Consider the following 14,631-nt stretch of genomic DNA (forward strand, 5'->3'; position numbering starts at 1 on the left):
CAACTCTGATTCCATTGATAAATGTATGTTTCTACTTTGGTGTGCTATAAAAATCCCAAACCAATTCCCCTAGCCTTTTGGCTCTATAAGACATCTGCCTATTTTTCCAAGAAAGAGAATAAATGACCCTAACTCACAAACAGGAAGTAGCTGTATTTGGTTATCACCACATTTTCACAGTGGCTGGGAGGGATCATCAGAACCCTCCCCCGAGAGCACTTGGTAGCTTTACAAGGGTACAACTCAGCTCATTTCCACAACAAAGATGTATTGATTTCCCAGCTACCCTTTTCATGTGTGGTTTCTTCTGGCTTACATGAGTAAAAGTAAACCCTCACCCTGTTTCCCACTGAGAAAGCAGGAGGGCAGGATGGATGGGTGGGGGGGAGGTTCAGTCCTTAAAGCAGACCTCAGAAAGGCCAAAGAGTGGAATCAAAAGAAGCCAGGGACACAGACGCAGAGCCTATAAAGGAGGGTCTGGGGGGTCCTGCCCAAGGAGAGTGAGAAGGCTGAGCGGGGCTGTAAACGCTCTGTGCCTGGTACAGCCTGGTTGGTGTGGGCTGGAAGGATGGTAAGCAGCTCTCTTGGGATGAGGGCTGTATTAGCAGTAATGGATGGCCAGGTTTTTTAAGGGAGCTTATCGTTTCACAGCAACAGATGTCAGGATCTAATAAATAACATGTTCTCTCTGACCTACGCAATTTGGAGAGGATGCCTGGACGGCAGCAAAGCTGGATTCCTCCCCATCTCAGTTGCTCTCTGTTCTGAAAGGAAAAACAAACCAAATCCCTTGCAGATACTTTTCAAAATGATTCTCTTGGAGAGTTCAAGGACCCAATCGTTCCATGTTATTTATTTGCTTTACTTTTCTCTTCACAGCTTCTGTAGTTCTAAACCCCGGGAGGAACAGGCGCACTTGCCCACGCAGGAACCCAGGGCATGCGGGTGAGAGGAAGGCTTGGGTGACCTTGGCCTTCTCCAGTTCCATCATGGTTCTGTTCCCGTCCTCCTGGGGTACCCTAATTGCCCAAGTTGTGATGGCTGGGCCAGAAAATTCCCTCTTCTCTCCAGAAGGGAGTACAGCTAATATGAGGTTGGGATTTTTTTTTAAAGGGAATTCTTCCTAGGGAACTTAAGGGAAAATAAAATAATAAAGAAAACCCATGAATCACAGCAGCATTGGAACTGTAGGTTCTATCACTGGGGCACAGCTCCTGGGAGCCCAAATCTGGTGGCTTTGCCTCCCTCGGTGCCTTCCCTTCTGCCAAGGACTCTTCTGGCCCAGAGTGGCTCAGTTCTGTAGCTGCCCCCTCTCGCAGAGGGGCTACCTGGGGGCGAGCAATCACAGCTGGCCACAATTCTTACCTTCCCAGACATCTCCCTAACGCTTGGGTGCAGAGGGTGGAGGGTTCCAGAAATATCACTATAAATGGGAGACTGGATGGGGGCCAGGAAGGTGGCGGGGAGAAGGGGAGGTAGTGGTCCAGAGAGAGAGAGAGGGTGGCAAAGTCTCTGTCAGGGTTTTCTGTAACACTGATAGGTTCACACATGTCAGGATGTCCCTCTAGCCAGCTGACCAAGCACGGGGGCCGCAGAGGGAGGCTGGACTCTGCAAGGAAATCTCAACAGGAACAGAGCACAGTGTGAGCTGCCTGAAGGAGCTACTAATGAGGCAGCAAGGAAGTGAGTGACTGAGTTCCGGAGAGACAAACACATACACAGGCTCACATTATAACCACTTATACTCCATCAACACCTCTTCCACAGCCCTCCCCTAGTCCCAAAAAATTCTCAGCCCTCAGGGCTCCTGTGACCACACTGTGAACTACCCTTTTCAAAATGGGATTTCCACGCTGTGCTCCATGGCATCTGAGGGACCCAGAGGGGCCTCGGAGCCACAGTATGGGTGGGGATGAGGAGCAAATCAGGTGGGGACATCTAACCCCCTTCTCTGGAATCTAGGAGAGGAGATCTATTTTTATCTGTTTTCTTTAGAGGGTAATACATAAGACTGGATTGAAGCATTTGGCAGCTAATGACAAATTTGGAGAAAACCGTGTCTTTGGGATACTAAGGTATTAACAATGAAAGATAATTGAAATAGTCCAGAATGCAGATAATTTTTTAAAAAAACTCTTGAAAGAGGAAATTATTCTCCAAAGACAACTGGATGACAAATAGTAAAAGCATGCACGGCGAAGAACATATGGGGAATTATGGACTGCTTTGGGAGCATTTGGATGGTTTCTAAATAAGAAAATAACATCTCTCTCTGACCTTGAGGCAAGAAGGGAAACAACAAATGGTTTTAGGAGGTTCATGAATTACTCCCATGTGTTGACTGAGAAGCTATTTTTTGAAATGTTCTTCAAGTGCTTCCATTTATATAATGGACTGAATTTGTGACAAACCATTGCAGGGGGTGGTTTGGGGTTAAATCCTATTCTAAGAAACTACTTAGGCCTCTAGACTCAAGCTGATGTTTCACACAATGAAACTCAGGGAAAACCCACTCCATCTATTCACAGATTTATCAGACTAGAAAGGATTAAAAAAAATCATCTGATTCATTCATCCAGACAGATCTAAAGCTATACAAGATGCCAAGGGAGGTAACTAGTAAGTTCAGATTTTTTTCAAAATTGGTAGCTGGCTTATGTAGATTAAACAATCGAAGGATGGATTTTTCCAACTTTCTAAGCTGGCTGGGCTGGCACTAAGAAGACACAACTCTAGGTGATAGTGGCCACGGATGGGGCAGGCCAGAACCCAAGAATCTCTGGCCAGGTCACCGAAGTTAGGGGACTGCTTAGTTGGGTGCAATGCTGACTCTGCTATCCTTTAACTGAAACTCTTTTTCCCTCCAGGGATAGTGACGATGACGGTGAACAATGACTGACTGACTGCTTGCAACATGCCGGACTCCATGCTGGACAAATGACTCTGTGTGGCAAGCACAATTCTAAGATGGCCCCTGAGGTTCCTCACCCAAAACCCAGGACGTGAAAATGGTGGATTTCATTTCTATAATTGGGATTGTTATGTTACATGGAACAGATGACTTTAAAAAAGGGAGATTAACAGTAGGCCTGACCTAATCAAGTGAGCCCTTTAAATCTGAGTCTAGAAGTCAGTGACAACAAAGTCAGAGATTAGACACAGGAGGATTTGATGTGCCACTGCTGGCTCAATGCTGGAGGGGCCACAAGGCAGGAAACAGCCCCCCTCCCCCGACAGCCAGGAAGGAAACCAGTACCTCAGTCCTACAGTCACAAGGAACCGAACTCTGCCAACAACCTGAATGAGCTTAAGCGGAAGAGGCCCTGGGCCTCAGACGAGAGAGCAACCCCAGTCAACATCTTTAGTTGTTTGGGACCCTGCACGGAGATGCAGGAAAGTTGTCCTGGACTCCCAATCTGTGCTGTTTTAAGCTGTTAAGTGTGTGGTAATTTGTTAATTAACAATAGAAATTAACAATAGAAAACCGGGGCACCTGGGTGGGTCAGTAGGTTAAGCATCTGCCTTTGGCTCAGGTCATGATCCTGGGGTCTTGGAATCAAGTCCCACATTGGGCTCCCTACTCAGCAGGGCGTCTGGTTTTCCTTCTTCCTCTGCCCCTCCCCCCATTCGTGCACATGCCCGCGTGCACTCTCTCTCTCTCTCAAAAAATCTTTAAAAAATGACAACAGAAAACCATACACACCATTTGATACTCATAATAACCCTCTAAAACTAGCTTCACTATTTAACAGAGAAGGGGACAGACTCAGGGAGATTATGAATTTGCCCAAAGTCCCACAGCTAGTGAGTGGCAGAAACAGGTTTCAACTCAGCTGTCTTGACTTTAGGGTCAGTGCTCTTAACTACCACATGCATTTCCTCTCTGTATTTATGTTATCCAAGTGCCAGGCCTCTGAGGAGGGAGGTTCAGACAAGTGGTAAAGAGAATGGGGAACTGCATCGGCTTGCCTGCGGACAGATGTGCAGAAAGTCAGAGGCCCTGTGTTGTGCCCTGACTACTAGAAGTTAGCTGTGTGCCCTTAGGAAAGTCACTTAATCACTCTGAGCCACAGTTTCTTTATCTGCATGAAGGACAATGAGGATTTCTACACTGTATCCCACTCAGGGCTGCAGTGATGATCCCATGAAGGTGTGTGAGAGTGAACTGGAAATGGTGACGTCCACAGGGCAGACGATGATGCCTGGCTATCATGCAGGTATAGCTTTCTTTTCTTGATGACTTCAAATCTCAATGTCTTCTGCATATAGGGTGGATATGGTTTTCTGATGACTTGTTCCAAGGAAGACATTTAAAAATTAGTGGGGCTTTTTGGGGAGGAAATGAATCTCCTTGTCCTTTTTTTGGGAATTACAGAATAAAGTGGAATGTGATTTTTCTTTTTTTAATTCTTTAAAAGTCAGCTCACTATTAAAAGCCAAAGTAATAACAATGTATTATGGGATTCACAAAATATGTAGAAGTGAAACATTTGCATATAATAGCACAAAGGACAGTAGAAAGTATAAAGAGAATTAAGAGTGTTTTAGGTTTTTACACTGTATTTGAAGTGTTAAGATATTAATACATGGTAGACAATGATAAATTAAGGATGTATTTTAGTGTACTAATAACTCAAATATGACACAAAGAGCTGTAGCTAAAAGGACAACAGGAGAAAGAATGTTACACTAAAAAATAAAAAGGAATATTTGGAAGGGAAGAACAAAGGAATACAAAAAACAAACATATAAATGAAATTAAATAACAAACTGTAAGATGGTAGACTTAAACTCAATCAGTTCACTACTTACGTAAAAATGTAAATAAACCAAATACTCTAATTAAAAGGCAGCGATTATCAGACTAGATTTAAAGAAAATCAACCTACAAAAGGTTTCCTTGAAATATAAAGACACAGGATGAAAGAAAAAGGATGAACAAAGATAAACCCTGTAAAAAATAAGTATAAGAAAGCTGGTACAACTATATTAATATCAGACAAAGCAGACTTCAAGTCAAGGAGAGTTACCAGAAATAGGGATAATCATTTTATAATGATCAAAGGGCTAATTTATCAAGATATAATAATTCTGAATATGTATATACCTAAGTAACAAAACTCCAAATCCGAAAAGCAAGAATGGACAGAACTAAAAGGAGAAATAAACAGATCCAAAACCACAGGTGGAAATTTTAACACTTCCTTTCAAAATCTGATATAATAAACACAAAAAAGTAACAGTAAGGATACAGAAGTTTTGCATAACAGTAAGAAATAATTTGACTTAATTAATATGTATATATAATACCACACCTTGAAAATGTAGGACACACATTCTTTTCAAGTTCACATGGACTATTTACCAAGATAGATCATACTGCGCCACAATACAAATCTCAATAGATTTCAAAGGCTTGAAATCATACCGATTATGATCTCCAACCAAAACAGAATTAAATTAGAAATCAGTAAAATATCTAGAAAAATCCCCAAACACTTGAAATTCAAGTAGCGTAATTATAAACAATGCATGGTTCAAAAAGAATTCACAAGAGAAATTAGAAAATATTTCTAACAAAGTAACAGAAAATGTATCAAAATTTGTGGGATGCAGCTAATGTAAACCTTAGAGAGAAATTTGTAGCTTTAAAGGCTTATATTAAACAAGAAGGGATTAAAATCAATAACCTAAGCTTCCATTCTAAGAGGCTTGAAAAAGAAGAACAAATTAAAAACAAAAAGAAGGAAGGAAATAATAAAGATAAAAGCATAAACTAAAAAAATAAATAACTTTCTTTGGAAAGATAAGTAAAACTGATAGACCCCTAGCTAGACTGTTTTAAGGAAAGGGGGGAGAAAAAAACAGAAACTTTCACTATAAGGAATGAAAGAAGTTATATCACTATAGCCCATAGATATTAAAAGGAAAACGAGGGTATATTATAAACAATCTTGCACCAGTCAACTCCACAACTTAGACGGGATAACTTACTTAAAAAAACACAACTTGCTAAAACTAACACAAGAAAAAATGATGAGTATCCCTATATTTAGTAATGATTTCTTTGAATTTCTTTCCATAAATAAAACTCCACTGAACATTAAAAAAAATACTGCTGAATCTACATAAACTCAGAAAACAGAGGTGGAAGGAAAATTTCCCTGTATGAAGCCAGCATGGTGTGTTTATCAAAATCTGACAGGACAACACAAGAAATCTCAGACCAATATCACTCATTAAAATAAGTGTGAAAATACAAACATCTTAACACAACATCGGTAAATCAAATCTAATAATATAAAGGATAAACATCATGACTGAGGAGGTTTATTTATCCCTGGAATGCAAGGTTGGTCCAATACTCAAAAACTAATTAACGTAATTCACCACTTTAATAGAATAAAGCAAAACCATAAGTTCAGGCCAATAGATACAGAAAATGCATTCTACAGAATTCAACACCCATTCATGACAGAAACTCTTAGCAAAGTGGGCATATGAGAGAACTACTTCAATGTGATAGAGACATCTGTGTAAAACCTACTGCTAACCTCAACCTTAACGTGGACACATAAGGCAAGATGCTGCTCTTACCACCGTGTACAACATTATACTGGAGGTCCAAGCCATGCAAGCAGGTAAGAAAAAGAAATTTAAAAACACAAAAATAATAAAGATGGAAATAAAAAAGCTGTTAACAGATGATATGACTGTTTATGGAAAAAACGCTAAGAAAACTACAAAAAAGCTACTAGAATTGAGTAGTAATCATGAACTTAGCAATGTCAAAGGGCACCAGATCAATACAGAAAAATCATTTGTATTCCCATATACCAGCAACAAGTTGAAAATAAAATCTAAAAAACTATCATTTACAATAAAAGCAAAACCACCTAAAAAATGCACAACTTGCACACTGAAATCTCAAAACACTTCTCAGAGAAATTACAGAAGACCTAAATAAAACACTGTTCATTGATTCGAAGATTCAATATTGTTAAAATGTCAATGTTCCCCCTTGTTGATCTATAGATTTAATGCCAACCAAAATCTCAGTGGGCTTTTTTTTTTTTTTGAGGGGAAGTTGGAGTTGGAATTGACAAACTAATTCTAAAATTTATATGGAAATGCAAAACACCCAGAATAGCCAAAACAATCTTCAAAAAGAACAAAGTTCTTTTCCTGATTTTAAGAAATATTGGTCTTAGCATATCAACAGAAAAATAGACCAATGAAACAGAACAGAGTATCCGGAAATAGACCCACTCATATATAGTCAATTTATTTTGACAAAAGCATGAAGATAATTCAACAGAGAAAGAAAAACTTTTTTCAACACATGTTGCTGGAATACCTGGATATATGTAAACAATTAACTTCAGCGTCCATCTCATACCATACACAAAAATTAATTTGAGATGGATCAGAGACCTAAAATGTCAAACCAAAATGAAAGCTTGTAAAACAAACAAACAAACTTAGAAGACTCTCTTTATGACCTTGTGGTAGGCAAATAATTATAAGGCTACAAAAAGCATTAACATAAAAAGAAAACACTAATAAAATCAATTTCATTAAAAATAAAATTTTTTTGCTCATCAAAAGACACCGTTAAGAAAATGAAAAGGCAAGCCACCGATTCAGAGAAAATGCTTGTAATGCATAAATCTGACAAGTATATAAATAACTCTTAAAACTCAATGATAAAAAAAATCAACAACCTAATTAAAAATAGGCAAAATTTGGACAAATACTTCTTAAAAGAAGATACCAATAAGCACATGAAAAGATAATCAACATCATTAATCATCAAGAAATTAAGATTAAAAAACACAATGAGATCTCATTTCATCCCTTCTGGAACAGCTGAAATTAAAAGACTGACAATACCAAGTGTCAGAGAGGACATGGAACAAATGAGACCCTGTATATTGCCTGTGGAAGTGTAAAGCTGGTATAAAGACTTCAGAAAAAATTTGTCAGTTTCTTATAAAGTTAATCATACACATACTCCCCTTCCCAGTTATTTACTTACAGAATTGAAACTGTATGTCTATAAAAAGGCTCATATAAGAACATACTTAGCAGCTCATTTCATAAAGTCCCCAAACTGGAAACAACCTAAATATATATAAGCGGATGAATGCATTAATAAATTATGGTATATTCCTGTAATGGAAATTCCTCAGCAGTAAAGAAGGAATACTAGAACAGATAAATCTAAAATAATTATGCTGACTACAAAAGACACAAAAGCGTACAATCTGTATTATTCCATTTATAAGAAGTATCTAGAAAATGAAAAACTAAGACGTGACAGTGTCTGTCCTGCAGATGAGGAAACTAACCGGAAAGGGTAGAAGGTAACTTTGTCAAAACTCCATCAAAAGATATACTGAAATCTGTCCACTTCATCCTATGTAAATTACACTGCAACAAATATCTTTAAAAAGATAGATATGCAAAGCCCCTTCCTTCAAAGAACTCACAATTTGATTAAGGAAATGAAATAACATAAAGATGTGAAAAAGAATAATACAAGAGATTTCAAAGCAGCACACCCGGTCCTTGACTTACAGTGCTTCCACTTAATTTGTTGACTTTACGAGGGTGCAAAAGCAACATGCATCCGGTAGAAACCAAACTTTCGAATTTTGAATTCTGATCTCTTCCCGGGCTAGTGATACGTGGCAGGATTCCCGAGATGCTGGTACTGCAGCTCCCAGTTCGCCACATGATCACAAAGGTGAACAACTGATATGCTTACAACCATTCTGTCCTCAACCACGCTTTCTTTCACTTTCAGCACACTATTCGGTAAATTATGTGAGATATTCAACACTGTATTACGGAATAAGCTTTATGTTAAATGATTTTGCCCAACTGTGGCTAAAGTTCAGTGTCCTGTGCATTTAAGGAAGTGCTACGCTAAGCTATGATGTCGGGTAGGTTAGGTGTAATAAATGCATTTTCAGTTTACAATTGATATTTTCAATTTATGATGGGTTTCTAGGGACATAACCCTTTCATAAGCTGAGAAGATCTGTACGTGACAACTGTCAACTGAGACTAGGAAGAGGGGAAGAAGCTGCCTGCACGTTAGCATGGATGGAGAAAATCGTACGAAGAACGCTGAAGGATTTGAAGGGGCAGAAAGAGGGTGGGAAGAAGGTATGAGCAAAGGCACTGTGGGACAAAGCAGAAGCTAAACACAAGAGTCTCTCGTACGTCCATTCACTGACCCTCCATATCAAGCCCACGCACTACCGAAGAGTATAGTCATTTTACAGGATCAAGTTCAGAAAGGTTAACAGCCCTGCCCAAGGCCACAGAGTTTATTGGATTAGAACTCGTGATAGGAGCTGGGCATGGGCTTGTATGACCCCAAAGCCTGTGCTCACCCAGTAGAGGGCATTTCACTTGTGAGGACAGAATTTGCTGGACAACCATGAGCAAGAAGCACATGTCATAGGAAAAGCTCTGGTCAGTGCCAGAAAGTGTCCTTCCTGAGTTCACATGTTTAGAATTTTGCTCTAGAGGAGGGAATAAACAGCTGACTCCACTCAAAGGGCTCTACTGCTGTTCATAAACCGTGAGAGTGTTTATGTCACGGGCAGAGCTCTCCAAGTGAATTATAGCCTTTTACGCACTGTGCACATACAATATTTTCACAGGACAAAGAAACAGGGCGTGTAAGGAATGCTGCAGTTGACCTTTCTCTCTTTCTGTCCTTTCTCTCCAACCCTCTCCACCAATCTCAAGCCTGCCTGCAGGACAGTTCTCTGATTGTGTTTATCCATTACCTGGCTTTCTGACACAGCCCAGGGAAGTTAGTTGGTTCAATTTCAGAAGAGAGCTTTTAAACTATTTCTTCTTCCTAGCCCAAGCGGCTGGCTTTCTCTTTTATTACATTTAAAATGAATCCATCTTCACTACAGTAGAAAGCAGATTTTTTTAACATTACTTCAGATGTTTTCTTCAGACTGGTGTTAACATAAAGCAAATGTCTCTTGCAACTCTGAACCAATCTGTTAAGATAAACAGGCTTCACTTACGATATTCCTATACTGAAATCACAGGCTTGTGGTCTGCAACTCCTTAAAGACTCAATTCATACATGCTAAAATGTCTAGTTAAGAAACACGCACACACACACACACACACACACACACACACACACACAGTTTTGCCATGGAAACCACAAGGACATGTCTGGTTCAGACTCCACAGCACATACCACAAATAACAGCCCATCTTCTAAGGGCAGATCTTGTATATACACAGGGAAAGCCCAGAAAATTAAACAATTGCAATACCCCAAACATAAAACTTATTTTTTAATCCCTTTTTTTTCAAGTCTGTTTCAAGATATGTAAGTCTTAATCATTGTTATTAGGTACATTTGCATATGTCTGTTGTTTTCCTTCAATAGAATTTCAGACTTGGAACTCATGGATAGAAAGGGGAAATGCAGGGAGAAAGGGCACACTGAAGTCTCAGGTACTACTTCTGGATTCTACATATGAATGTGGAAAGGTCTGTGCTTCTACAGAAGCAGCCCAGTCATTACTGAACAGAGCCCCAATCCTGATTAAGTGACGGTTTTGTACCTACAGAAAGTACAGGAAATGCCAGGAGGCCCCCTGGGAGGGAAAGAGGTCCCGGGGAAGGGGGAGGCAGGAGCAAGAAGTCCTACTAATCGAGAGCATTCTAGGCCTGGCAGGCCAGGTTTTGTTAGTACTTAAAACTGTCAGAAGGCTGGTATGATAAAGGCTTTGATCTCTCCTGCTGGGCTATAAATTCCATGAAGACATGGACAACTTCCAATGTGTTTATCACTCTATCCCCAGCACGGAGCTCATTGCCTGGACCATGGTAGATGCTCAATAAACACTGAATGACTGAATGAAGAGGATTTAATAAATACCCTTCGTATCTGTGATTCTGTGGATCTCGTCATCCTTCAGCTGGGATCACAGGCGTGACCGTATGGCTGTTCAGACTGATAAAGTAATGACCACCTGCTACTCTAACCATAACTTATTTTGGGAAACTATGATTTTGATCCACTGTTGCTTCAATCTAGGAGGCCATGGTTCATGAAGACTGGTGTTCCAGACACTAAAGTCCTACCCATAAAACACCAACATACTTGTAAATTTACCTATTCCACAGGACTTGTGAACGCCTTCCACAGGTAGGGTCATGGGCAGTACTAAGCTCCAAACTCTAGCAAACTACCACCTCTATCAAATTCCCAGCCTACTTCCATACGGGTTCTAACAGTTCCAAGCCATCTGTGTAGCCATTTATTCAGACGAGGAAGACACAGGCCCTATTTTGGGCAATGGCTGTAGAGATGCAATGAGGTATATTAATCAGTTTGTCCCTTCGCAGACATTACAGTTCCGCATGAAAAACTTGGTACTGGACCCATGTATTGACCACTAAGCAGAAATTCTATTTGTTTACTGTCAGCTGAAATTCTCCATTAAAAAAAAAAAAAATATATATATATATATGAAGTAGCTGCCAATGTTTTCATCATCAACACCATTTATCCACAACTCTAATTCCTCTAGTACTTTTTCTCTAATCTAAATAAACTGGTAGGTTTCAGGTAACTCCTATAACCTGTTAAAAACAGCAATAACACAACAATCTACCTGATGAGTCTAGATAAGGGGTTGGCAAACTTTTTCTGTAAAGGGCCAAACAGCAAATATTTTTAGCTCTGCAGGTCATGTGTGATCTGTTGCAATTTCTCACTCTGCCACGGTAGCATGAAAGCAGCCATACAAAATAAGTAAAGAAATGGGCGTGGCTGTGTTTCAATAAAACTTTATTTACAAAAACAGGCACAGGATAGGATTTAGCCTGCAGGCAGCAGCTTGCCAACCCCCGGCCTAGATAAACAAAATGTTCCTATTTGTAGGAGACAGCAGTGGCTTCACTTACTTTGCTCTTTTGGCCATCTCATTTCCATCCCATCTGGGGCTGTATGGATAATTTTTTTGGGCCTGGGAATAAAGCTGTCCACTGTTGGTAAAGTGATAGACGGACTGGAATGTGAGAGTTGGCTGGTCTCGAGGGAAAAACAGGGGCAGGTCGACTGCAAGACAAGAGAAAAGACACAAGTTAGGGCTTAAATGTATGGGCTAAACCTGAATGCTGCGGACAGACTCTATCTGAACCACAAAAACTGTGTGAGGCTTAGGTAAAAGGTATGGAGAGAGGGAACAAGAAATACCAAGGTGCCTTCCTTGACTTCAAGTAGTTTACAATCTAGGCACAGAAATGAAAATCACACATAAATAAGTTTAACCAATATGAGGCATGATGCGTGGGTGCTGACCGAACGCTATGAAGTGCTCACAGAAGCCAGGCACTTCCAGCCACGTGAACTCCTCCTACAGCAATGACCTTGTCCAGGATTCCATAGAGAAGTCAGTTGATTATCTGTTTTAAGTCTCTATTAAATCATAAAGTCTTCAAAGGTTGGGCAGTACCTTCCTCATCTAGCATTTGATGGAGGGGGTGGGACGGAGGCTGTCCTTAAGGAATGGATTAGGAACGGGGAGCAAGAGAGCAGGTGATAATCTTTCTACTTTATAGGATACAGCCACTGGACCACCAGCAAAAATAAAGTTATCACTTCACTTCCAATCAAGCAGTGAATTCTGATACTCAGCAGTTTGAAGCTTCTCCAGATGTGTTACCACATATAGTTCCTAAACCAGTGGGGGCTCCTTAATGGAATGCAACAGGGGCTCATCTGAACACTGTATTATGTCTGCTGTGAGAGTGTAACCTGATTCCAATGTTTAACGCTAACCAGTATTATGGGTTTGTAGCTATTCATTTTGGGGTCCTTTAACTCAATTTTTAAAAATAAAATGACTCCTTCTTTTTAGTTTGAGGCAAACGGACATTATAAACACAGACTGTTTCAACAGCACACTCCTCAAGGCATATAATGTTTATTTGTGTGGGTGTTATCACTTCCAGGGCAAAGAACAGGCACATTAACTTAGGAAAATACAATAATGAGAAAAAAGTGTGTACAGAATTTCCTAGCTTTACAGAGTACTTTTAAATATTTTCTCTAATTTGAGACTTACAATTCCGTGAAGCAGACATTATTTTTACCATATGCATTTAACAGACGAACAAACTTGACACTCCAAAGAGGTTGACTAACTAGCCCCTGCCCTAGCTAGGTGGAGGCAGGGCTCAAATCTAGACCCATGGTGTAAATTCTGAGCTCCTTCTATTGGGCCCCACTGTCTTCTGCTCTTCATGATACTGGTACAACCCGCTCACAACACATTCACTGTGTTATCATTACAGTCTAGGAAGCTAAAGTCTCTACGGTGAAGAATGTACAAGATTCATCTTTCTGGCTATATGAGGCAAATATATGAAAATACACACTAGCTAGCTGTGTATGTGTCACCATGCCAGTATAGGGTGACATTTGACTTGGGCTCGGCCCTCTAACCGTCCAAAATGATTTCACGAAGGAAAAGTCAGGTTCGCAGCTAACTTTTAAAAAACCCAAAAAACAAGAAACAGAAAAACTGTCCAGTGGCAGGACCTCTTAGGCCACAGAGCCTATCTGACTCTGACTCAGTCCTGCAGGGGGTTTCTGCATATGAATCACCACAACCCCCAAAAAGTAGCAAGACTGTGAATGTCCACTCGTAAGTCACATTTTCCACGTGCCTCAACGCAGTTTCAGCACATGCTTATTTGTGCCAAAGCAGAGATTTAGTAACATGCAGGAACAATACAAAATATGAAAAACTGACTCAAATTAGAAATAATCCAATTCAGAAAACCCTCTTGAGTCCCTTTACATTACAAAGCATGATTTGTAACATCTTCAGTCATTTTGAATAAATATTGCTTTCTAAAATTAAGTTTCTATCTTTTCTGATTACTCATTGCACCTCCACTAATTTAAGAAAAAATGCCCATTCGCATACAGTTTAACTTGACTTCAACTGTTTATACTACATGTTAAGTTTCCAAATATAAAACAAGATTCACGTTAACCCCCAGAGCGGTCATTAACAGCGCTGGTGAAAAGTATTTAACACGTAAGCTTCCCTTCAAAAATGCAGTCATTTTGAATAATAGAATTCAATTCTAAAGTAAGTACAGTCACATTCAGTATCGAAGGAATACAGAGAATACCACAGTGTTCATGACTGTCAAGCTACCAGCTTTTTCTGGGCTTTGGAATACATGGTATTTTTTTGTTCCTGTTATTTTGTTTTGTAGAAAATGAGTTGCTGGTATTTTGACATGCTGAAAAATGATTTTCCCATCTAGTTCTGAACCATCCACTTTGACCCCCTAAATGCCCAATTCAGATCAGAAACAATTCAAAATGTGAATGTAAATTTATTTACCCAGGCAAGTGAATTGTTCTGATTAAAAGAAAAAAAAATTGCCAGCCAGCTACATGCTGATATGTACCATGATCCCAGAAAAACATTGATTGCGTGATTATTTCTCCATGGAGCTTTTTCTAAAAACGTAGAGTTGAAGCCAATATTAAAATCTGAACACAGGAGCCAGAGGATCAGCAAAGCAGGAATGGTCAGAGTACTAGAGAAATAA

General features: G+C 39.8%; 1 protein-coding gene across 2 annotated transcripts in view; it reads right to left on the minus strand.

Moving 5' to 3' along the window:
• The window catches only part of BABAM2 (BRISC and BRCA1 A complex member 2), a 404,421-nt gene that overhangs the window by 21,859 nt on the left and 367,931 nt on the right, over window positions 1-14,631 (minus strand). Inside the window, exon 11 of one of the 2 annotated variants that reach the window (XM_034659717.1) lies at window positions 11,962-12,115. The exons of the other annotated variant lie outside the window; for it this stretch is intronic. Coding sequence (XP_034515608.1) covers window positions 11,962-12,115 — 154 coding nt within the window. The remainder of the gene's footprint in view (window positions 1-11,961; window positions 12,116-14,631) is intronic. 2 annotated transcript variants of the gene reach the window in all.

The sequence above is a fragment of the Ailuropoda melanoleuca genome, chromosome 4 (assembly GCF_002007445.2).
Source record: "Ailuropoda melanoleuca isolate Jingjing chromosome 4, ASM200744v2, whole genome shotgun sequence".
Taxonomy (NCBI): domain Eukaryota; kingdom Metazoa; phylum Chordata; class Mammalia; order Carnivora; family Ursidae; genus Ailuropoda; species Ailuropoda melanoleuca.